The sequence below is a fragment of the Pan troglodytes genome, chromosome 4 (assembly GCF_028858775.2).
Source record: "Pan troglodytes isolate AG18354 chromosome 4, NHGRI_mPanTro3-v2.0_pri, whole genome shotgun sequence".
NCBI lineage: Eukaryota > Metazoa > Chordata > Mammalia > Primates > Hominidae > Pan > Pan troglodytes.
The window spans coordinates 129,342,941-129,368,891 of NC_072402.2; the positions used below are offsets into that span (position 1 = coordinate 129,342,941).

Below are 25,951 nucleotides of genomic sequence, written 5' to 3' on the forward strand. Positions count from 1 at the left end.
ATAACACAGCAATTCTACTCCTGCATATCTATAATAAAGAAGTGAAAACACATGGCCATATAAAGACTTTTATGTAAGTTTTGATAGAAGCATTTTTGTGACAGCCCCAAATTAAAACTAAAATTTTCAATTTTTTAAATCTTCTGAATGGATAGACAAAATGCAGTATCAACAATTTAAAAAATGGACATGCTAGAATTGATATGTGCTAAAACATGGGTGAGCTATAAAAACATTGTGCTAAATGAAAAAAACTAGATTAAAAAACTATACAACATATTCCATTTACATAAAATAGCAGAAAATTAAATTTTAAGTAAAATACTCTCTCTATATGTAAAATACTCTCTCTCCAGAAAGCCAAACAGTGGTTGTCTGATGAAGAAGGTGTGGAAAGTAGAGATTACAGAGGGGCAACCAGATAAAGGTCATCTATGAACCAGATAAAGGTCATCTATGAAAAATTTAGAGCTAAGATTACAGTTGGTGAAAAACTGAATGAACGCTTCCAACTCCCCACGTCTTCATCCCCAACTACTTTTTTTTTTTTTTTGAGAGGGAGTCTGGTTCTGTCATGCAGGCTGGAGTGCAGTGGCGCAATCTCCACTCACTGCAACCTCCGCCTCCCAGGTTCAAGCAATTCTCGTGCCTCAGCCTCCCGAGTAGGTGGCTCGGGTACATGCCACCACACCAGGCTAATTTTTGTATTTTTAGTAGAGCCGGGATTTCACCACGTTGGCCAGGTTGGTCTCAAACTCCCAACTTCAGGTGATCCACCCGCCTTGGCCTCCCAAAATGCAGGGATTACAGGTGTAAGCCACCATGCCCGGCCCCCAACTACTTTTTATTAATAGATTGACAACAAGGATGTTTGCTCCACTCTGTCACAACAATGTACTATAGTTTTCCCCTAGTACAACAAGGAAAAAGAAATAAAAGGCATTCAGATCAAAATAAGATCTTAATTCAAAAATTCTTATTCAAAAATAAGAAATGAAGCTGTTTATTCACAGATGACAAGATCACTTACGTACAAAAATACTAAAAAATATATAAAACAGCAATTAGAATAAGTGATTTAATAAGGTTGCAAGATGTAAGATCAGCATATACAATATCTCTACACTGAAAACTGCAAAACATCATTGAGAGAAATTAAAGACCTAAATAAATGGAGTGATGTACCTCATTCATGGTTTAAAAGAATCAACTATTAAGATGTTCACTTCTCCCTAAACTGGTTTATAGATTCAGTGCATTCCCAATCAAAACCTCAGCAGGTGTTTTTGTTTTTAATTAACAAACTGATGCTAGAAATCATACGGAACTGCAAAGAACATATGAAAACAAATAACCAAAACAATTTTTACGAAGTTGGAGGATCCATACTGGTAAGTCCTCTGAGCTGGCCACACCATGGTCAAGCCATCGTGACATTCCCACCACCACCGCCCCCAGCCTGTGATAATGTACCCTTGTGAATGTACTTTGTAACATTCCTCCCCGCCCTTGTGAATGTACTTTGTAACATCCTCCCAGCCCTTGAGAATGTACTTTGTAATATCCATCCCCTGCCTGCAAAAAATTGCTCTTAACACCACCGCCTATCTCAAACCTATAAGAACCAATGATAATCCCACCACCTTTCGCTGACTCCTTTCTTGGACTCAGCCCACTTGAACCCAAGTGAATAAACAGCTTTGTTGCTCAAACTAAGCCTGCTCAGGTGGTCACTTATATGGACGTGCGTAACATTTGGTGCCGAACACCCAGGACAGGGGAACTCCTTCGGGAGACCGGTCCCCTGTCCTCACGCTCCCTCCGTGAGGAGATCCACCTATGACCCTGGGTCATCAGACCAGCCAGTCCAAGGACCATCTCACCAATTTCAAATCGGTAAGCGGTTCTTCACACTCGGGTAAGCGGTTTTTTCGCTCTCTACCTAACCTCTCTCGCCTCCCTTCAATCTCTCTCCTTTCAATTTCAGTTTCTCTCCCTTCCTGGTAGAGACAAAAAGGAGACACACTTTATCCGAGCATTTAAAAACTCTGACGTCGGTTACTGACTTGGGAAGACACATCTTCCCTTGGTGTCTGATCACCACAGGGACGCCTGCCTTGATCATTCACCCACATTCCCTTGGTGGCAGGTCAACTGTGGAGATGCCTGCTTTGGCTGCTCATGCCTGCTTTGGCTGCTCACCCACATTACAGCCCAGGACTCAGTCAGGGACGCCTACTGGAAGCCTGGTAGCTGCCCATCTCCATTTCTCCATGTCTCTACCTTTGTCCTTAAATTTACCTTCTCCACTATGGGCAACATTCCGCCATCCATTCCTCCCTCTTCCCCCTTAGCCTGTGTTCTTAAAAACCTAAAACCCCTTCAACTAACACCTGACCTAAAACCTAACTGTCTTATTTTCTTCTGTAATACCACTTGGCCCCAATACAAACTCGACAATAGTTCCAAGTGGCCAGAGAAATGGCACTTTCGATTTGTCTTCTTACAAAACCTAGATAATTTTTGTCAAAAATTGCGCAAATGGTCTGAGGTGCCTTACATCCATGCATTTTTTACACTTCGCTCCCTCCCTAGTCTCTGCTCCCAGTGCGACTCGTCCCAGATTTTCCTTCTTTCTCTCCCATCTGCTCCTTTCAGTCTCTGCTCCAAGCTCAGAGTCCTCTGAATCCTCCTTTTCCACTGACCCCTCTGACCTCTCTCCTTCTCCCCTGGCCGCACCTTGCAAGGCTGAATCAGGTCCCAATTCTTCGGCAGCCTCTGCTCCCCCACTCTATAACCCTTCCATTACCTCCCCTCCTCACACCTGGTCTGGCTTACAGTTTCGTTTAGCAATTAGCTCTCCCCTACCTGCCCAACAATTTCCTCTTACAGAGGTGGCTGGAGCTGAAGGCATAGTCAGGGTACGTGTTCCCTTTTCTCTATCAGACCTTTCCCAAATCAGCCAGCGTTTAGGGTCTTTCTCATCAGACTCCACTAAACATATACAGGAATTCCAATATCTAACTCAGTCCTACAATTTAACCTGGAGTGACTTAAATGGAGTCACTCCATTTAAATGGAGAGGTCGTCCTGACCTCTACCCTCTCCTCAGATGAACAAGAAAGAGTTTACTTTCCAGCCCAGTCCTACGCAGATACCCGCCGGCTTCATGAGCCAGGCTTCCAAGAGGGCACCAGGGCAGTTCCCCGAGAGGATTCCCATTGGCAATACCAGACGGACTCCCCAGGTATAGCTAGGCAAGATTACACAGTCTCCTGCCTAGTCAAGTGGCTCAAAAAGGCAGCATACAAAGTTGTTAATTATCACAGGCTAAAGGAAACTACCCACGGTAAAGATGAAAACCCAGCCCAGTTCATGGCCCACTTAGCAGCTACCCTTAGACACTTTACAGCCCTAGACCCAGAGGGGCCAGAAGGCCACCTTATCCTTAATATGCATTTTATCACCCAATCCACTCCTGACATTAGGAAAAAATTCCAAAAGTTGGATTCTGGCCCTTAAACCCCACAACAGGATTTACACAATCTCACCTTCAAGGTGTTCAATAACAGAGAAGAAGCCACCAAGCAGCAGCGTATCTCTAAATTACAGCTACTTGCCTTCACTGTAAGACAACCCACAACCATGTCTCCAGCATACAAAACCTTCAGAACATCCAAGCCACAGCTCCCATGGGCTCCATCAAAACCTCCTCATGGACCTTGCTTCAAATGCCAAAAGCCTGGCCACTGGGCCTCAGAATGCCCGCAGCCCAGGATTCCTTCTAAGCTGTGCCCTATCTGTGCGGGTCCCCACTGGAAGTCAGATTGTCCAATTCACATCGCCGCTGCTCCTAAAGCTCCTGGAGCTCAAACCCAATGTTCCTTGGCCAACTCCTTCCCAGATCTCGGCTTAGCGGCTGAAGACTGACGCTGCCCGATCGCCTTGGAAGACCCCTGGACCATCATGGATGCCGAGCTTCGGGTAACTCTTACAGTGGAGGGTAAGTCCATTCCCTGTTTAATCAATACGGGGGCTACCCACTCCACATTACCTTCTTTTCAAGGGCCTGTTTTCCTTGCCTCCATAACTGTTGTGGGTATTGACAGCCAGGCTTCAAGACCCCTTAAAACTCCCCAACTCTGGTGCCAACTTGGACAACATTCTTTTATGCACTCTTTTCTAGTTCTCCCCACCTGCCCAGTTCCCTTATTAGGCCGAGACATTTTAACTAAATTATCTGTTTCCCTGACTATTCCTGGACTACAGCCACACCTCATTGCTGCCCTTTTACCCGATTCAAGGCCTCCTTTGAATCCTCCTCTCATGTCTCCCTACCTTAATCCAAAAGTATGGGATACCTCTACTCCCTCCTTGGCGACCAATCAGGCACCCCTTACCATCCCATTAAAACCTAATCACCCTTACCCCGCTCAACACCAGTACCCCATCCCACAACAGGCTTTAAGAGGACTAAAGCCTGCTATCACTCACCTGTTACAGCATGGCCTTTTAAAGCTCACAAATTCTCCTTACAATTCTCCTATCCTACCTGTCCAGAAACCAGACAAATCTTACAGGTTGGTTCAGGATCTTCGCTTTATTAACCAAATTGTCTTACCTATCCAGCCTGTGGTGCCAAACCCATACACTCTCCTATCCTCCATACCTCCCTCCACAACTCATTATTCTGTCCTCGACCTCAAAGATGCTTTCTTCACTATTCCTTTGCACCCCTCATTCCAACCTCTTTTCACTTTCACATGGATTGACCCTGACAGCCACCAATCTCAGCAACCCACCTGGACTGTACTGCCAAGGCTTCAGAGACAGCCCCCATTACTTTAGTCAAGCTCTTTCTCATGATCTACTTTCTTTCCATCCGTTTCTCACCTTATTCAATATATGGACGACCTTCTCCTCTGCAGCCCCTCTTATGAATCTTCCCAACAGGACATCCTCCTGCTCCTTCAACATCTATTCTCAAAGAAGTATCGCGTATCCCCCTCTAAAGCCCAGATTTCTTCCCCATCCGTTACCTATCTTGGCATAGTCCTTCATCAAAACACAAGTGCTCTCCCTGCTGTGTCCAGCTAATCTCCGAAACCCCAACCCCTTCTACAAAGCAACAACTCCTTTCCTTCCTAGGCGTGGTTGCATACTTTCGCCTTTGGATACCAGGTTTTGCCATCCTAACTAAACCACTATATAAACTCACAAAGGGAAACCTGACTGACCCCATAGACCCTAAGTCCTTTCCCCATTCTTCTTTTCGTTCCTTAAAGACAGCCCCAGAAACAGCTCCCACATTAGCACTCCCTAACTCATCCCAATCCTTCTTCTTACATATGGCTGAAAAACAAGGCTGTGCGGTCGGAGTTCTCTTACACAGGAATCAGGCCCATGACCTGTAGTCTTCCTATCCAAACAACTTAACCTCACAGTTCTAGGCTGGCCCTCATGTCTACGTGCAGTGGCAGCCACCACTTCAATACTTCTAGAGGCCCTCAAGATCACAAACCATTCCCCACTTACTCTCTACAACTCTCATAACTTTCAAAATCTATTTTTCTCCTCACACTTGAAGCATATACTTTCTGCCCGACTCCTTCAACTATACTCACTATTCATTGACACTCCTACAATTACCATTATTCCTGGCACAGACTTCAACCCGGCCTCTCACCTTATACCTAGCACCAAACCTGAACCTCGTAACTGTATCTCTCTAATCCATATGGCATTCTCCCCATTTCCCCATATTTCCCTCTTTCCTGTTCCTAATCCAGACTGCGCTTGGTTTACTGATGGTAGTTCTTCAAGGCCCAATCGTTAGTCATCGGCAAGGGCAGGCTATGCTGTAGTGTCTTCCACATCTGTCACTGAAGCTTCCTGCCCTGCCCGCTTCCACTACCTCTCAACATGCCAAACTTATTGCTTTAACCCGGGCTCTCACCCTTGCAAAGGGACTACATGTCAATATCTACACTAATTCCAAGTATGCTTTCCACATCCTACATCACCATGCTGTTATATGGGCAGAAAGAGGTTTTCTCACCACACAAGGGTCCTCCATCATCAACGCTTCCTTAATAAAAATCCTCCTTAAGGCTGCTCTACTGCCCAAGGAAGCCGGAGTCATTCACCGCAAGGGGCATCAAAGGTCACCAGATCCCACTGCTTGAGGCAACGCTTATGCTGACAATGCAGCAAAAGCAGCAGCTAGTATTCCCACATCTGTCCCTCACGACCAGTTTTTTTCCTTCTCATTTATCACTCCCACCTATTCTCCCACTGAAACTATTACTTATCAATCCCTTCCTACTCAAGGCAAATGGTTCTTGGATCAAGGAAAATTCCTCCTTCCTGCCTCACAGGCTCATTCTATCTTATCATTCTTTCATGACCTTTTTCATGTGGGTTACAAGCTAATGGCCCATCTCTTAGAACCTCTCATTTCTTTTCCATCATGGAAATCCATCCTCAAGGAAATTATTTCTCAGGGTTCCATCTGCTACTCTACCACCCCTCAGGGATATCTCAGGCCCCCTCCCTTTCCGACACATCAAGCTCAAGGATCTGTCCCCACACAAGACTGGCAGATTGACTTTACCCATATGCCCCGACTCAAAAAACTAAGATACCTTTTGGTCTGGGTAGATACATTCACTGGATGGGTAGAGGCCCACAGGGTCTGAGAAGGCCACCGCAGTCATTTCTTCCTGTCAGACATAATTCGTCAGTTTGACCTTCCCACCTCTATACAGTCCGATAACGGACCGGCCTTCATTAGTCAGGTCCCTCAAGCAGTCTCCCAGGCCTTCGGCATCCAGTGGAACCTTCATTCCCCCTACCGTCCTAAATCTTCAGGAATGGTAGAAAGAACTAATGGTCTTTTAAAAACACCTCACCAAACTCAGCCTCCAAATTAAAAAAGACTGGACTGTACTTTTACCATTTGCCCTCCTTAGAATTAGAGCCTGTCCTCCAGAAGCTACAGGGTATAGTCCATTTGAACTTTTATATGGATGTACCTTCTTGTTGGGCCCCAATTTCGTGCCAGACACCAGCCCTCTAGGCGACTATCTTCCAGTCCTCCAGCAGGCTAGACAGGAAATTCGCCAGGCTGCTAATCTTCTCTTGTCTACTCCAGATTCCCAGCCATATGAAGACACCCTAGCTGGATGATCAGTTCTTGTTAAGAATCTGACCCCTCAAACTCTATAATCTTGATGGACCAGACCCTACCTAGTCATCTACAGTACCCTAACTGCTGTCCGCCTGCAGGACCCTCCCCAATGGGTTCACCATTCTGGAATAAAGCTGTGTCCATTGGACAGCCAGACTGATCCCTCCTCTTCCTCTTGGAAGTCACGAGTACTCTCCCCTACTTCCCTTAAACTCACTCGCACTTCTGAAGAACAGTAATAACCCTTATGAGCCTAATACATCCTTTCATCCTATTAGGTCTATTCGTCCTTACCCTACTTTTTGCAACATGGCTTTACGCAGTCACCCCCACTACTTGGACTGCACCCCAAAAACTTGTCATCCCTACTATCTTCTGTCTAGTTATACTCCTATTCACCATTCTCAACTACTCGTAAATGCCCTGCCCTTGTTTACACTGCCGGTTTACACTTTTCCTCCAAACCATCGTAACTGATTATCTTCTGGTTTTACCTCAAACCGCCACCCTTAACTCTCTCTTGGAGTGGATAGAAGATCTTCAGTGGCAAGGTACGCTCCAATTCTTCTATCCTGATGAAGTCCTTTTTTTTTTAACTTTTCTACTCACTCTTATCCCTGCCCCTATTCTCCAGTCACTCTCTACCTCTCCCTAGTTACCTCCAGCATACTATCAATTGCACCCACTCTCTCCTCACTGCCTCCAATCCTTCTCTAGCAAAGAATTGTTGGCTATGTGTTTCCCTTTCTTCCTGCTCTTACACAGCTGTCCCCACTCTATAGGCTGACTGGGCTACCTCTCTTGTCTCCCGGCACCTCCAAACCTCCTTTAATAGCCCTCATCTTTACCTGCCTGAGGAACTTCTTTACTTTCTAGACAGATTTGGTGAGAACTCCCCAGACATTTCATACCAACAAGCTGCCACACTACTCCGCATCTACTTACGGCACCTTTCTCCTTATGTCAATTCCATCCCCCCATATTTGGACCCCTAACCACACAAACAACTATCCCTGTTGCCACTCCTTTATGCATCTTCCAACAACAGCTTACTGGAATCCCTTTAGGCAAACTTCCACCGTCCAAATGTTCCTTTATTCTTTATCTCCAGAACCCAGTCACGCACATTAACAAATAGATGGGAGCATTCCAACTTCGCATTACTGATAAGCCCTCTATCATTATTGACAAACTAAAAAACATTAGCAGTCACTATTGTTTAAGAAGACACCTACTCTGCATCTCACTCAATCCTTGGCTTCGCTCCCCCTGCTCATCTGACTCTCTGCCCAGCACCTCCTCTTGCTTGCTTATATCCAGCCCCATTGTGTCCGAAATTGGTGGGTTCTTGGTCTCACTGACTTCAAGAATGAAGCCGCGGACCCTCGTAGTGAGTGTTACAGTTCTTAAAGGTGGTGTGTCCAGAGTTTGTTTCTTCTGATGTTCGGACGTGTTCGGAGTTTCTTTCTTCTGGCGGGTTCGTGGTCTCGCTGGCTTCAGGAGTGAAGCTGCAGACCTTCGCGGTGAGTGTTACAGCTCTTAAGGCGGCACGTCTGGAGTTGTTCGCTCCTCCCGTCCGGAGTTGTTCATTCCTCCTGGTGGGTTCATGGTCTTGCTGGCCTCAGGAGTGAAGCTGCAGACCTTCCCGGTGAGTGTTAAAGCTCATAAAGGCAGTATGGACCCAAAGAGTGAGCAGCAGCAAGATTTATTGCAAAAAGCAAAAGAACAAAGTTTCCACAGTGTGGAAGGGGACAGGAGCAGGTTGCCTGCTGGCTGGCACAGCCTGCTTTTATTCCCTTATCTGGCCCCACCGACATCCTGCTGATTGGTCCATTTTACAGAGAGCTGATTAGTCCATTTTACAGAGAGCTGATTGGTCCGTTTTGACAGGGTGCTGATTGGTGCGTTTACAATCCCTGAGCTAGACAGAGTGCTGACTGGTGCATTTACAATCCTCTAGCTAGACACAAAAGTTCTCCAAGTCCCCACTACATTAGCTAGACACAGAGCACTGATTGGTGCATTTACAAACCTTGAGCTAGACACAGGGTGCTGACTGGTGCATTTACAATCCTTTAGCTAGAAACAAAAGTTCTCCAAGTCCCCACTAGATAAGCTAGACAAAGAGCACTGACTGGTGCATTTACAAACCTTTAGCTAGACACAGAGTGCTGAATGGTGCATTTACAATCCTTTAGCTAGACATAAAAGTTCTCCACGTACCCACTAGATTAGCTAGATACAGAGTGCTGATTGGCGCATATACAATCCCTGAGCTAGACACAGAGTGCTGATTGGTGCATTTACAATCCTCTAGCTAGACATAAAAGTTCTCCAAGACCCCACCCGACTCAGGAGCCCAGCTGGCTTTGCCTAGTGGACCCAGCACCAGGGCTGCGGGCAGAGCTGCTCGCCAGTCCCAAGCTGCGCGCCTGCACTCCTCAGCCCTTGGGTGGTCGATGGGACCAGGCGCCGCAGAGCAGGGGGTGGCACCCATTGGGGAGGCTCGGGCCGCATGGGAGCCCACTGTGGGGGGGGGGGGCTCGGGCATGGCAGGCTGCAGGTCCCCAGCTCTGCCCCATGGAGAGGCAGCTGAGGCCTGGTGAGAATTCGAGTGTGGCATGGGCAGGCCGGCAGTGCTGGGGGAACCGGCGCCTCCTCCACAGCTGCTGGCACGGGTGTTAAGCCCCTTACTGCCCGGGGCCGGCAGCACCAGCCGGTCACTCCGAGTGTGGGGCCCACCAAGCCCATGCCCACCCGGAACTCGCGCTGGCCGCACGAGCGCTGAGCACAGCCCCTGTTCCTGCCCACCCCTCTCACTCCACAGCTCCCTACAAGCAGAGGAAGCTGGCTCCAGCCTCAGCCAGCCCTGAGAGGGGCTCCCACAGTGCAGCGGCGGGCTGAAGGGCTCCTCAAGCGTGGCCAGAGCAGATGCTGAGGAGGCGGTGAGAGCAAGAGAGGGCCGCCAGCACATTGTCACCTCTCATGGTGAATAGCAGTGAAAGGTTATTCATAGACACTATGTGTTTTCTCATACACCATGAGAACAGAACCTCTCCCTCTACGCAGTTGCAACATCAGTTCCCATTACAACCTCTAATGGCTGCTGCCCTTGCTGGATCTCTAGGATTTGGGGTGCAGGACTCCTCTTGCAGTACACCCTCTCACCTTTTCACTTTACATTTCCAGTTCTGACTGACACAAGGTCTCTTCTTTTTATGTGCCTCTTCCACCCACATGTGCCTACCCGCCAACTGGAAGGGCACATGTACTCTAGTCTTCCTTACCCCCAAAATCCAGCTTGCAGATGGGAATGAACAACTGCCTGTCTCCCTCATGACACCAACACGACAAAAAGAGTCATCCCAGTAATCCCTTTACTTGTGGATCTAGGACTTTCTGCCTCCACTACTAGACTTGGAACTGGAACAGCAGGCATCTCAACCTCTGTCACAACATTCCGCAGCCTCTCCAATGACTTCTCTGCTAGCATTACAGATATATCACAAACTTTATCTGTCCTCCAAGCTCAGGTTGACTCTTTAGCTGCAGCTGTCCTCTAGAACCGCCGAGGCCTTGATTTACTCACTGCTGAAAAAGGAGGACTCTGTATATTTCTTAATGAAAAGTGTTGTTTTTACTTAAATTAATCTTGCTTGGTATATAACATCAAAAAACTCAAAGACAGAGCTCAAAAACTCACTAATCAGGCAACTAATTACACTGGACCCACCTGGTTACTCTCTAACTGAGTATCCTGGCTTCTTCCAATTGTTAGTCCTCTAATACCTATCTTCCTCCTTCTCTTCTTACTCAGGCCTTGGGTCTTCCGATTAATCTCTCAATTCCTACGAAACTGCATCCAGGCTATCACTAATCATTCTACACAACAAATGCTGCTTTTAACTCTACAATATCACCCCTTACCCCAACATCTTACTTCAGTCTAATCTCTCCCACTTAGGTTCCCGCGCCGCCCCTAATCCAGCTCAAAGCAGCCCTGAGAAACTTCACCCATCACCCCTCCATACCGCCCCCGAAATTTTCACCCCAAGTTTTCACTACTCTTTTTCATTTTATTTCTTCATTATTAACATAAAAAGACAGGAATGTAAGGTCCTCTGAGCTGGGCACACCATGGTCAAGTCATGGTGACATTCCCCCAGTGCTTGTGATAATGTACTTGGTGATATTCCCCATCCTTGCAAATGTACTTTGTTAACATTCCTCCCTGCCCTTGTGAATGTACTTTGTAACATTCCTCCCCACCAACCCTTGTGACAATACACCCTCCCTGCCCTTGTGAAAGTATGTTACTTTGTAACATCCTCCTCACCCTTGTGAATGTATTTTGTAACATCCTCCCAGCCCTTGAGAATGTACTTTGTAATATCCATCCCCTGCCAGCAAAAAATTGCTCCTAACTCCACCACCTATCCCAAACCTATAAGAACCAATGATAATCCCACCACCATTCACTGACTCCTTTCCCAGACTCAGCCTACCTGCATCCAAGTGAATAAACAGCCTTGTTGCTCACACTAAGCCTGCTCAGATGGTCTCTTATATGGATGCAGGTAACACATACCACCTGATTTCATGATTTATTATAAAGCTACAGTAATCACGATAATGTGGTATGGTATCAAGATAGAAAAATAAGTGAAACAAAAAGTTGGGAAATATACCCACAAATACACCGTCAATTAAATTCTAATAAAGGTGCAAAGGCAATCCAGAAGAGAAAAAATATTTTCATCAACAAATGGTGCTGGAACAATTGAGGATGCACAGGCAAAGAGATAAAATTAGATCCACACCTCATATCATATACAAAAATTGGTTTAAATAGATCACACACCTAAATAGATCATAGTAAAAGCTAAAACTGTAAAACTTCCAGAAAAAAAAATTAAGAAAATTATTTGCAACCTTGGGTTAATAGCAGATTTTACATATGACCCCCAAAACATAGTCCATTCAGGGAAAAAAATGATAAACTTAACATCAAAATTAAGTACTTCTGCTCTTTGAAACACAATTAAGAGGGAAAATACAATGCACAGATAGGGAGAAAATATTTGCAAATTATATCCCTGTTAAAGGACTTACATATAGCATACAAGAACTTTTGAAGCACATACAGAACTTTTGAAGCACAAAATAAGAATTTTATTATCAAAAATGGGTCAAAGGCTCAGAGACACTTCATAAAAGATATGAACTCTCATAGACTGCCGGTGAGAATGTAAAATGATACAGCTTTGGAGAAGAGTAAGGCACTTTCTTAAAGGTTAAACATGCATCGACCATATAACTTATTGCTAGGTATTTTTCAAAACACATGAAAGTATGTATTCACATAAACACGTACAAAATCTAGCCATCTACTCCTACATATTATGCAGAGAGATGAAAGTATATGACCATATACCTTGTACACGAATGTCCATAACAACATTCTTTGCAAAATAGTCAATAACAGTCAACAACTCAAATGTCCATCAGCAGTTGAATGCTAAACAAATAGTGGAACATCCATATAAACTAACAATAAAATCCTAAACCCCAATCGACTAAATGGACCCCCTCTTGGCCAGGGGCACCCCAGAGAAACCTTGAAAACTGAGTTCCCAGCCATGATGGGAAGGGAGGTCAGACATGCCTTGTTATATCCCCTCCATTGTGAAGTTTAGACACAACTTATGAGTATTAATTGTTTTTTAAAACAGAGATCATAAGACTGACAAAACAGACCCTTTGTGGCAATAAGATGCCAAATTATAAATAAGACCTAAGGCCATGCATGGCAAGGATTAAGTCACACCTGCAGACCAACAATGTCACTGAACAGGTCATTTTATTGTAACTGACTTGGACATAGCATTCTTAACTTAAACATTCCTTTCTGCTGATTCCAAATTTTCGACAGAGCCTTACTCCTTTAACCAATTAAGGTTCTCTGGATCCACTTATAATCTATAACCCCCTGCTTCAAGACATCCTGCCTTTTTGGGCTGAACTAATTGTATCCCTTCCACATACTGATTTGTGTCTTTGCCTCTTAACTCCTGCCTCCCTGAAATATATAAACCCAAACTGTAGCCCAACCACCTTAGGGCCACTTACTCAAGGCTTCCTGAATTTGTCTTTTCCCCTGGCCATGGTTATTCATACTGGCTCAGAATAAATCTCTTTAAAATATTTTACAGAGTTTGGTTTTCCTGTTAACATCCATGAGAGAACACTGCATTAAGAGGAAATGAAATATTGATACACATAACACGGATAAACCTCAAAATAATTTTACTGAGTGCAAGAAGCTGAATGAGAAAAGAGTACATACTGTATGTTTCACCTTACACAAAAATTTTATAACATGTAAACTAATCTACATTGATGAAAAATGAGTAATGGCCTGGGACCAAGGAAGGGAGCAGGGAACTATGAGAGGGAAAGTTTACAAAGTGGCATGAGGAAACTTTTTCTAGTGATAGAGCTTATTATCTTTGTAATACTGGTGGTTTTACATGTGTTTATATATGCCAAAGCTTATCAAACTGTATACTATAAATCGTGCTGTTCAGTGTATGTCAGTTATACTTCAATAAAGTTTTAAAAATAAATAAAAATGCAAGTCAAATTAATGGGATAAAATGGTTAACAGACAGCTTGCATCCTGGATGTAGAAAGATTCTTATAGAATAATAATGAAACTGCCTCTGCAAAAGTTATAACCATAAGAAAATTATGACAGTGAAAGAGATCTGATCTAACCAACACCCATCTTGCCTTTAACCTCTAAACTGCCCTCAATCATTCCTTGGCCCCGGCCACCCTAACTTTAGGAAACATTTATAGTTTAAATGATAACTAAACCGCTTTTGTAAAGCTAATGAAAGAAAGACCACCAGATTACAAGGAGGAGGAGCTGAATTCTGCTAAGCTGTAGACATAAATGATTACCAGTCATTATTCCAAAAGTCACAAGATTTGCAACTCCCTCAATTACTCCTGCAAGTAACAGTGCTATTGTAGAATTTGAGATTGGCCTATTGAGATGTCTTTTCAGGTTTTTAGCATTTCTGATGATTCATCAGTGGCCACCAGGACCCACAGACCTCCCGCTGACCAGTCCTGTGGCTTCACCCAGAATCCAGATTCCCTGGCCCACCAAACTATCCTTAAAAAATCCTAACCTCCAAATTTTGGGAGAGATGAATTTGAGTAATAACTCCATCTCCCACAGGGCGTGGCCAGCCTTGTGTCAATTAAACTCTTTATTACAATGCCATGGTCTCAGTGAATTGGTTTTGTCTGTACAGGTGGGCAGGAAGAATCCACTGGACAGTTACAGTAATAACAGGAGTTTAACAACAGGCACACAAAATTTAAGGGATACTTTATTAAAGAAAAAACAGAAAGCAATGGCCAATAAGCATAAGGGCATAAGGAAAAGTGTTCAACATCATTATTCATCAAAAACATGAAAATTAAAACTGGCACACACATATGTGGATATTTGATTTACATAAAAGGTGGCACTAAATGAGTGAGAAAAGGATATCTAGGTATCCCTATGGAAAACGACGCAACATTATACCATACCCAAAACTCAATTCCAGGTAGACTACAGATTTAACTGTGAAAGGAAAACAAGAAAAGTTCTAGAAAATAAGAAAAAAAAAACTATACATACATACATACATACATACATACATACATACATATCTCCATGGCCTTGTGAAAGCAAAGTATCTTGAGCCTCCCAAATCACTAAGCTAAAGGGAAAAGTCAAGCTGGAAACTGCTTAGGGCAAAGCTGCCTCCCATTCTGTTCAAAGTCACCCCTCTGCTCACTGAGATAAATGCATACCTGATTGCCTCCTTTGGAGCGGCTAATCAGAAACTCAAAAAAAAAAAAACAAAAATGCAACCAGCTGGGCACAGTGGCTCACACCTGTAATCCCAGCATTTTGGGAGGCCGACGTGGATGGATCACCTGAGGTCACGAGTTCGAGACTAGCCTGGCCAAGATGGTGAAACCCCGTCTCTACTAAAAATATAAAAATTAGCTGGGTGTGGTGGCGGGCACCTGTAATCCCAGCTACTGGGGAGGCTGAGGCAGGAGAATAGCTTGAACCCATGAGGTGGAGGGTGCAGTGAGCCGAGATCACGCCATTGCACCCCAGCCTGGGCGGCAAGAGCGAAACTCCGTCCCCAAAAAACAAACAAAAAAAGCAACCATTTGTCTCTTATCTACCTATGACCTGGAAGCCCCCTCTCTGTTTCAAGTAGTCCTGCCTTTCCAGACTGAACCAATGCTGATCTTACATATGTTGATTGAGGTCTTATGTCTCCCTAAAATGTATAAAACAAAATTGTGCTCTGACCACGTTGAGCACATGTCATGAGGACCTCCTGAGGCTGTGTCACAGGCACACGTCCTCAGCCTTGGCAAAATAAACTTTCTAAATGAACTGAGACCTGTCTCAGATTTTTGGGGTTCACAACCTCAGAAACAGGAAAGACAAATTTTTCTACATTAGAATTAAGAGCTCATGTTCATCCAAAGACGTTACTAACAGAATGAATACGACAATGAATAAGACAGAGTGGGGAAAAGTATTTCCAACAAAAATAACCAAGCAAGGTTTCTTATTCAGAATATATAAAAAATTTCTACATCTCAAAAACAAAAAGACAACTTATTAGGAAAATGAGGAACAGACCTGAGAAGTCACTTTACAAAAAAGGTCATTCTAGGCTGGGTATGGAGGCTCAAGCCTCTAATCCCAGCACTTTGGGAAGCCAAGACAGGTGGATCACTTGAGGCCAGCAGTGGTGAAACCCTGTCTCTACTAAAAATACAAAATTTAGTTGGGCGTGGTGTCACGCACCTGTGGTCCCATCTACTTGGGAGGCTGAGGCAGGAGAATTGCTTGAACCTGGGAGGTGGAGGTTGCAGTGGGCCAAAATTGTGCCACTGCACTCCAGCCTGGGTGACAAAGTAAGACTCTATCTTAAAAAAAAAAAAAAAGTCATTCTAATGAAAATGTATTCATCAGCAGTCATTAAAATGCAAATCAAAACTATAAAATTGAAAAGAATGACTGAAATTAAGCAGCCAAAAACTTTAAAGTAAAAAGACTTGTATTACTAAGTGTTGGTTAGAATGTGGAACAATGGAAACTCTCACACACCACTGGTGGGTGTGTAAATTAGTGCATCAATTTGGAATGCAACTTGGAATTAACAAAGCTTAATGTAGGCACACCCTGTTGAGACAGTCAAGTGTAAAGGGGTTCCCAGAAAAATTCTAACTGGCCTGCGCACTGGGAGAAGCACACACAGGGGTGGAGCCACAGAAGTCTGTGCCCTTTGCTGTGAGGAAGAGCCTGGCCCCTCCTCTTCCTGCATGGTACCTGGGATTCAATCTGCCAGGTGGGAAGCATACTAGCAGAAACTGGTTTTGCAGAGAATTCTTGTTTCCCCTTTTTCCTTTTTGCCCAATAGATTCCATTATTCTCATCCTTCAAAGTGTCTGTGAGCCTAGTATTTCATGGCTGTGTAACAAGACCCGGCTCTTAGCTGAACTAAAAGGAAGTCCTACAACACTGTGAGCCAACAATTCCTTGTTAAGTATATACAACAGAAACGTATCCACATGTGCATCTAATATACAAAAATGTTCACAGCTGCATTACTTATAATAGCCCTCAACTAAGGTATACATATCCACAGGCCAAAACTCTTCAGAGATACAAGACTGATTAAAATTCAGGAAACTGGTGTTGAGGAAAAGTAAGAGAGTAGATTTAAGAAAAGGCATGGAAGCTGCTTCTAGGTAATGACAATGTTCAATTTCTTGATATGGGTAGTGATTAGACAAACATTCAATGTATAGTAACTCACTAACATGTAGATTTATGTTATCTGCACTTTTCCCCATATTATATTTCACAATAAAAGAGCTAAAACTAGAGAGTTGTTGGAACTCAGAAAACAATACTCCAAAATATGGTGCTTTGGCACGGTGAGTTCTTTAAAGGATATTGAAACGACTCAAAGGCAAAGTCTCTGACCTTCTCTTGCCCCCCTTTCTCCCTCAAAGTGAGTAACAGAAACCTCTTTCCCAAGGTGAGTCATAGAAAGTAGAACTCCTCTTCCCCAAAGGAAGCCATAAAACCTAGAAATGTTACTCTCCTTTCTCCCTTGAAAACCCTCATTCCAGAGGGGTCCTGCCCCCTACCTGGAGGGAAGGAATGCTACATAGGCCAAGAAAAATCTGGAAAGGCGTTGCTGGGTTTGCTCCCTCAGTCTGTTTAGAGTAAAGATCTTAGGTCCACAAGGTATTTCCTTATGGACAAATCATGAGGGAGCAATGTAGCTTTTTTTTTTTTTAATTTTTGTAGCTATCTTATTTAGGAACAAAATGGGAGGCAGTTTTGCTTGATGCTGTTCCCAGCTTGACTTTTCTCTTTGACTTAGTGATTTGGGGGTCCTGAGATTTATTTTCCTCTCATAAACTCATTCACACAATTTTTGCTTCCCCTCCCAACAACTCTCAGCTCTGCTGGTTTGGAGGCTTAGTGTACAAAAGAGTATTGCTTCTACCAGTAAACACAACAATGGTTCCACTCAACTAGAGACTTCTACCTAGTCATTAAACCAACAGGCAGCAAAAGAGGTTAGTCTACTGGCCCACGTGACTGATTCCAATTAGCAGAGGAAAAATGGGTTACTGCACAAAATGTAGGCAAGAAAGACTACATCTGGAACTTAGGCCATTCTCTTATGCTCCTGTTAGTATTGCCATGCCCACTATTAAAGATTAATGGGGCCAGGTGCGGTGGCTCACACTGTAGGGTGGCTCACACTGTAATCCCAGCACTTTGGGAGGCCAACGCAGGTGGATCACTTGAGGTCAGGAGGTCGAGACCAGCCTGGCCAACATGGTGAAACCTCATCTCTACTAAGAATACAAAAATTAGCCGGATGTGGTGGTGCACACCTACAGTCCTAGCTACTTGGGATGCTGAAGCAGAGGGATCACTTGAACCTGGGAGGCAGAGGTTGAGGTGAGCCGAGACTGAGCCACCGCACTCCAGCCTGGGCAACAGAGTGAGACTCCGTCTTAAAAAACAACAACAACAACAACAACAAAAAAACCAATAAAGATTGATGGAAAACAGCCAGGCGAGGCGGCTCACACCTGTAATCCTAGCACTCTGGGAGGCCAAGGGAGGCAGATCACTTGAGGTCAGGAGTTTAAGACCAGCCTGGCCAACATGGTACCCCGTCTCCACAAAAAGTATAAAAATTAGCCGGGCATGGTGGTGCATGCCTGTAATCCCAGCTACTTGGGAGACTGAGACAGGAGAATTGCCAGAACCCGGGAGGCAGAGATTGCAGTGTACTGGGATCACATCACTGCATTCCAACCTGGGTGACAGAGTGAGACTCTGTCTTAAAAAAAAAAAAGGTTAATGAAAAACTACAGCAACTAAGAAAAAGGCAGGATAGTTGAAGACACATCAAAATTAAAGTTTTGTTCCAATCACAAAGTAAAGGACACAGAACAGCTGAAGTTTTAGTTGAGGCAAGAAATACTGAATGGGTAGTGAAAGACAGAGATATGAACTATAGCCTTGTGTCCCATTATAGAAACAAAGACTGTAGTAAGTAGCTTTTTGCATTTTCTCTTTGCTTACTATATATATGGTATAAGATATTGAAGGTAAACTTTATAAGGTAGTCTTTAGTTAACAGAATATTCAGAGGCACTATGACAGATTACATACAAATATAGCTAGCAATGATTGTTGTTGTGTGTCTCCTTATTTGGGGGAGAGGGTAAGAACTTCATTTGTATAAAGGATAGTTTTGTCTTGTTACGTAGACACAGATTGTTGAATGGAATTTCAAGTGTGTTTAGAAGCATTCATAAGGAAGCTGAGCAGCCAGGGGAGTGGACTGTGACAGTTATTTACTGCCTCTCCAAACATACTGGCTCTCAGCTTCAAATCTACCCTTTATTGCCATACTTTGTGATAAGGATGAGAATTGTGTAAATGTTCTCCTTTGCTAGCTGAAAATGTTACAGTTTTGTCAGCAGAGGGTGCTAGAGTAACACTGCAGTAAGAAAGTCTTTCCTCTGCAATTGGAGGGCTTCTGTTTCCTGTCCCCAGCTTCAGGGGCCATCTGCATCCTGGTAAGGGGGTTCTTTTACGTGCCACTCCTGGTCAGCAGTTCCCTTCCCCTTCCTGCCAGCCTTGACCAGACAACTGTGGACCAGCTCTGTCCCAGAGCAACCCAGTGAATGTCTCTGCTATTTATTGGGCTGCAACTAACATTCTTCAACCAAGTCTCAACTCTAGTCGTGAGGAAGGGGTCTGTCTCCCTTTCAAGTTTGTTTTGTCTTTGGGAACTCGCCCTCAGCTGTAGGGTATTCTGCTTTATCCTTCTTAGTAGCTAATCCCTTGAACTAGTTTAATTTTAAAATTAAACTTTACCTGCTCAGGCCAGGTGCAGTGGCTCATGTCTGTAATCACAGCACTGTAATGCCCAAGGCGGGCAGATCACTTGAGGTCAGGAGCCTGAGACCAGTCTAGCCAACATGGTGAAACCCTGTCTTTACTAAAAATACAAAAATTAGCTGGGCGTGGTGGCACACACCTGTAATCCCAGCTATTCGGAAGGCTAAGGCAGGAGAATTGCTTGAACCCAGAAGGCGCAGGTTGCAGTGAGCCAAGATCGTGCCACTGCCCTCCAGCCTGGGCAACAGTGACTCTGTCTCAAATTTAAAAAATCATAATAATAAAAAAATCAAACTTCACTTGTTCCAATTACGGTATGGTTTCTGTATTCTGACTGAAGAAGCCAAAAATTACTTGATGCTTAATATATGCTAAGCATTATTCCAGGTAGTTTGTTATAGTAACTCACAAATCCTAAAAATGAACCTACAATAGCCTATTATAAATCTTTCACACAAAAGATACAAATTCCCTAATCAGTATTATTCTTTAGAATAAAGATTAAACTTCCATAATCATGTTTCCTGTGAAGTTTATGATTACATTAATGCATACCATGATTTTTCTAAAATCTCAAACATTCTGATTATTTACTTAAAAAGATAAACTTCATTGTCTTGATCACAAACTAGTAGTGAATTATTGCAGTTGATTAAGGGCTATTAAAAGTCCTCATAACAAAGATCTTGACCATTCAGAACAGCAGGAGTGTTCAACAGAAAAATACTAATAATCTTAAAATATAACCATAGGCAATATCAATCCAGCATATTCAGTTCTCAGGGACTAACAATACAAATTCATTAATGTGAGTTTCACAAATACAGGGAAAAGGAACAATGGCCAAAAAGCTCAAAAAAACCAAGAACTACTATATATTTATAAATACAGTCAACTATATGTGTTATTCAACTGGTCAATTAGCACATTTCATTTAACCAAAGGCCAATGATGTAAAGTTTCAGGAGTCAAGGCATGACTTCTAAAATGATATTTAAATTGAGATGTCCCATATCCTGATATTTATGTTAAATAGTTATGCCACTAAATTAACTACAATTGGAAGTCTTACTTTAAAAGCCTAGAAATTTCTTCTCAACATTTTGGGGAAAAAGTCACAAAAAGTTAAATTTTTATGTCACTAAAGCATACGTTGAGGCCCTAAAATCTTAATAATTACTAACAGAATTCCACAACTGACCTTCTTTCTACCACCCTTCTCTTTTACCTAATAGTTAAAATAATTAACGATTACTTCTAACAGCCAGGCACTGTTCTAAGAGCTTTACGTAGAGTAAGTCATTTATTTCTCAGAACTAGCTTATGCTATGAAAGAGGTTGTATTATTATGCTCATTTTACAAATGAGCAAAGTAAGGCACAAAGAAATTAAGTAATCTGCCCAAGAAATAGTAGAGCAGATATGAACTCATGAAGTCTGGCTCCAGAGTGTGAACCCTTATAGACTTCTGTTGAGAGCATTTGTAGTAGTTTCCTAACACCTCATGACAATACTTAAGTAAGTACCATTATTATTCCCATTTGTCAGCCAAGAAAACTAAAATTTGTCCAAAGTCACATAACTAGTGATGGAATCAGAATTTTAATCTAGTTGATTTACTCCAAAAACCAATTTCTTAACTATTATATCACCTCTCTACACCCAATAACAGCAATGAATCAAAAACCAATTAGATAAATCAGATCAAATCGTACATAAAACTAATTTTTTTTTCTTTGGAGATGGAGTTTCGCTCTTATTGCCCAGGCTGGAGTGTAATGGCGTGGTCTCAGCTCACGGCAACCTCCATCTCCCAGGTTCAAGCGAGTCTCCTGCCTCAGCCTGCTGAGTAGCTGGAATTACAGGTATGTGCCACCACACCTAGCTAATTTTTTATTTTAATAGAGACGGGGTTTCTCCACATTGGTCAGACTAGTCTTGAACTCCCGACCTCAGGTGATCCGCCCGCATCAGTCTCCCAAAGTGCTGGGATTACAGGTGTGAGCCACCGTGCCCAGCCCCATAAAACTAATTTTCAGACAGGAAGAAGTTATCACATCATGGTGTAAGCTTACAGATTATACCCTCAGAAATAACAAAAGATTAACTGATTCCTGCCAAGTATTTCCAATGGTGCCAACAAGCAAAGACATTTAAAAGATGTATCACTTACTGAAAGAAAATATACATCCTATACAAAATAGTTTAACATTAACTTTGCCTGCCATATAGCAAATGTAAACGTACCTGCAAGGAGGCAAGACCATGGAGCCTTTCACAAGCACAGATCCAGAAAGCAGGATATACCAACATCTGGCAATCGTTTCTGAACTGTTTAAATAAATAAGTAAATAAATGAGCAAAACAACACACATGTTCATATGTATATGAATTCAATATGAAATATATTCTGATAATAGTACAAATAATTAAAAATGAAGTAACACTACCTGGAAATTTGGAATATTTTGCCTGTTGCCTAAGGTTTTATACAGACCACGTTTATGTGAAATAAAAGTATAATCACTATCTTCAGATACATACTATAAAACACCAATACTTAAAGTGAATAAAGTATTTTAGAAATACATTTTAGCAAAAAACAACAATCATTGTTTATACTGTTCCTTGAAATAAATTTCAGTTTAATTAAAGCTTTAAAGCTAAGAAAGCAATTAAGAAACATGTTTCCTAGAAAAAAAGAAAACAGAAGAATTGTATCACACTTGTAGAAGAAAATAACATTTAATTCTGAAGTATATTAACACATACAAGTTAAAACTTGAATACAACAAAAAGATGAACAGAAAATAATTTTCAAATGTGATACGATTAAAGATAATACCTGTAATAGGTATCAGTACTCACAGAAATGCATTACTATTTCAAGTAGTAAATGAACAGAAGATTAAAACAGACAATTCTTAACAGCTACACAGAACACAGAGTCACTAGTAAACAGAAAATGCAAATGAAAACAACTCTAAAATACTAACCAAATCCACATATAGTATCCATTTTACAGGGGCTGTGATAAAAATTTATTCACTGCTTACTAATACTACAAATCAAAATCACCAAAACCCTTTTTCCAAATCAATATAGGAATCTTCAGCACAAGCCACAAGGATGTCATAACATTTAGCTCCACAATGTTATCCCAAGGTATTTACCACAGAGAAATCATTCTTATTCTTCACAACAAAGTTTCAGATGAAGTTTTTCTCACTGCCTATGTTTTCTAATTTTGCTATAATTATATGTGCAATAATAGAAATACAAATTATTAGTAATAGTGGGGCACTGCTACAAAGATACCTGAAAATGTAGAAGTGACTTTGGAACTGGGTAACGGGCAGAGGCTGGAATGGTTTGGAGGACTCAGAAAAAGACAGAAAAGATGTGGAAAAGTTTGGAACTTCCTAGAGACTTGTTGAATGCTTTTGACCAAAATACTGATAAGTGATAATAAACAATTAAGTCCAGGCTGAGGTGATCTCAGATGGAGATGAGGAACTTACTGGAAACTGGAGTAAAGGTCACTCTTGCTATGCTTTAGCAATGAGACTGGTGGCATTTTGCCCCTGCCCTACAGATCTATGGAACTTAGAACTTGAGACATGATTTAGGGTATCTGGGAGAAGAAATTTCTAAGCAGCAAAGCATTCAAGAGGTGATCCGATTGTTTCTAAAAGTGTACGTTCATATGCATGAACAAAGAGATTATCTGAAACTGGAACTTATATTTTAAAGGGAAGCAGAGCATAAAAGTTTAGAAAATTTGCAGCCTGATAATGTGGTAGGAAAGAAAACCCCATTCTCTGGGGAGAAATTCAAGCCCGCTGCAGAAATGTGCACAAAAGGAGCCAAATGTTAATAGCCAACACAATGGGGAAAATGTTTCCAGGGCATTTCAGAGTCTTTCAAGGCAGCCCCTCCTATCACAGGCCCAGAGGCCAACCAAAAATGATTCATGGGCTGGGCCCAGGACCCTGCTACTCTGTGTAGCCTCAGGACATGGTGCCCTGCATCCCAGATGCTCCAGCTCCATCCGGGGGCAGATTTACCGCATGCTGTTCTCATGATAGTGAGCTCTCACAAGATTTGCTAGTTTAAAACTGTGTGGCCAAAAGGGGCCAACAGTATAGCTCAAGCCATTGAATCAGAGGCTGCAAGCCTCAAGCCTTGGCGGCTTCCACATGGTGTTGGGCCTGCGGGTACGCAGAGGTCAAAAGTTGAGGTTTGGGAATCTCTGCCCAGATTTCAGAGGATGTATGGAAATGCCTGGATGTCCAGGAAGAAGTCTGCTGTAGAGGCAGAGCCCTCATGGAGAACCTCCACTAGGGCAGTGCAGAGGGAAAATGTGGGGTTGGAGCCCCCACACAGAGTCCCCACTGGGGCACTATCTAGTGGAGCTGCGAAAAGGGGGCCATTGTCCTTCAGACCCCAGAATGGTAGAACCACAGTTTGCACTAGGAGCCTAGAAAAGCCACAGGCACTCAATGCCAGCCCATGAAGGTAGCCACAGGGGCTGTACCCTGCAGAGCCACAGGGGCAGAGCTGCTCAAGGCCTTGGGAGCCTACCACTTGCCTCAGGGTGCCCTGGATGTGAGATATGGAGTCAACGGAGATTATTTGGAAGCTTTAAGATTTAATGACTGCCCTGCTGGGTTTCGGACTAGCATGGGACCTGTAGCCCCTTTATTTTGGCCAATTTCTACCATTTGGAACAGGAGCATTTACCCCATGCCTGTACCTCCATTGTATTTTGGAAGTAACTAACTTGTTTTTGATTTTACAGGCTCATAGGTGGAAGGGACTTCCCATGTCTCAGATGAGACTTTGGACTTGGACTTTTAAGTTAATGCTGGATTGAGTTAAGACTTTGGGGGGCTGCTGGGAAGGCATGATTGGTTTTCAAATGTGAGAAGGACATGAGATTTGGGAGGGGCCAGTGGTGGAATAATATGGTTTGGCTCTATGTCCCCACTCAAATCTCATGTTGAATTGTAATCCTCATGTGTCAGGGGAGGGACCTGGTGGGAGGCGACTGGATCATGGGGACAGATTTTCCCCCACGCTGTTCTCATGACAGTGAGTTCCACAAGATCTGATGGTTTAAGTGTGGCATTTCCCCCCATCGCATTCTCTGTCTCCTGCTCCACCGTGGTAAGGAGTGCTTGTTTCCCCTTCACCTTCTGCTGTGATTGTAAGTTTCCTAAGACCTCCCACTCATGCTTCCTGTGAAGCCTGTGGAACTGTGAGTAAATTAAACTTCTTTTCTTCACAAATTACCCAGTCTCAGGTAGTTCTTTATGACAGCGTGAGAATGGAGTAATACAGAGACCAAAGTTAATTTGCTATCAGCTTAAAATAGTGCATTATAACAAGACTCTTTATGCTAGCTCTATAGTAAACATAAAGTAAGTACAGCAGATACACAAAGGAGAAAGAGAAAGGAAACAAAGTACAGCACCACAGTGAGCCACAAAACCACAGAGGTGAACAAGAGAGAAAGAAGGCTACAGAAAAAAAAATCTATAAAACAACCAGAAAACCATTAACACAAAGGCAGGAATAAATCCTTACCTATAAATTACAGCCTTGAATGTAACTGGGTAAGCTCCTCCAAATAATAGATATAGAATGGCTGAATGGATAATAAAACCCAAATGTATGCTGCGTATAACAGACTTACCTCACTGTTAAAGACAAACATAGATTGAAAGTTAAGGGACAGTGGTTGGGTGCAGTGGCTTATGCCTGTAATCCTAGCACTTTGGGAGGCTGAGACAGGCAGATCACTTGAGGTCAGGAGTTCAAGACCAGCCTGGCCAACATGGCGAAACCCTGTCTCTACTAAAAAATACAAAAATTAGCTGGGTGTGGTGGTACGCGCCTGTAATACCAACTACTTGGGAGGCTGAAGCACAAGAATCACTTGAACACAGGAGGCGGAGGGTGCAGTGAGCCAAGGTCGCACCACTGTGCTCCACCCTGGGGAGCAGTGTGAGACTCCATCATATAAAAAAAAAAAAAAAAAAAAAGTTAAAGGATAGAAAAAGACATCCATGCAAATGGAAAGCCAAAGCAAACAGGAGTAGCCATGCTTACTTTAAGTCAAAAACTGTAAAAAGAGACAGAAAAGGTGATTATATAATGATAAAGGGATCAATTCAACAGGAAGATATAACAATTACATTATTTATTATATATATTATATA

At 42.9% G+C, this 25,951-nt stretch overlaps 1 protein-coding gene across 14 annotated transcripts in view; it reads right to left on the bottom strand.

Annotated features, from left to right (window-relative positions):
- RAPGEF6 (Rap guanine nucleotide exchange factor 6) overlaps positions 1-25,951 on the bottom strand; it is a 214,638-nt gene that overhangs the window by 147,027 nt on the left and 41,660 nt on the right. For all 14 annotated transcript variants that reach the window (XR_010156992.1, XM_001161644.5, XM_003339103.6 and 11 more), the window contains exon 4: positions 21,975-22,058. Coding sequence is in view for 13 of the 14 variants with exons in the window: in XM_001161644.5 (XP_001161644.2) it covers positions 21,975-22,058 (84 nt within the window). In the remaining variant the exon portion in view is untranslated. The remainder of the gene's footprint in view (positions 1-21,974; positions 22,059-25,951) is intronic.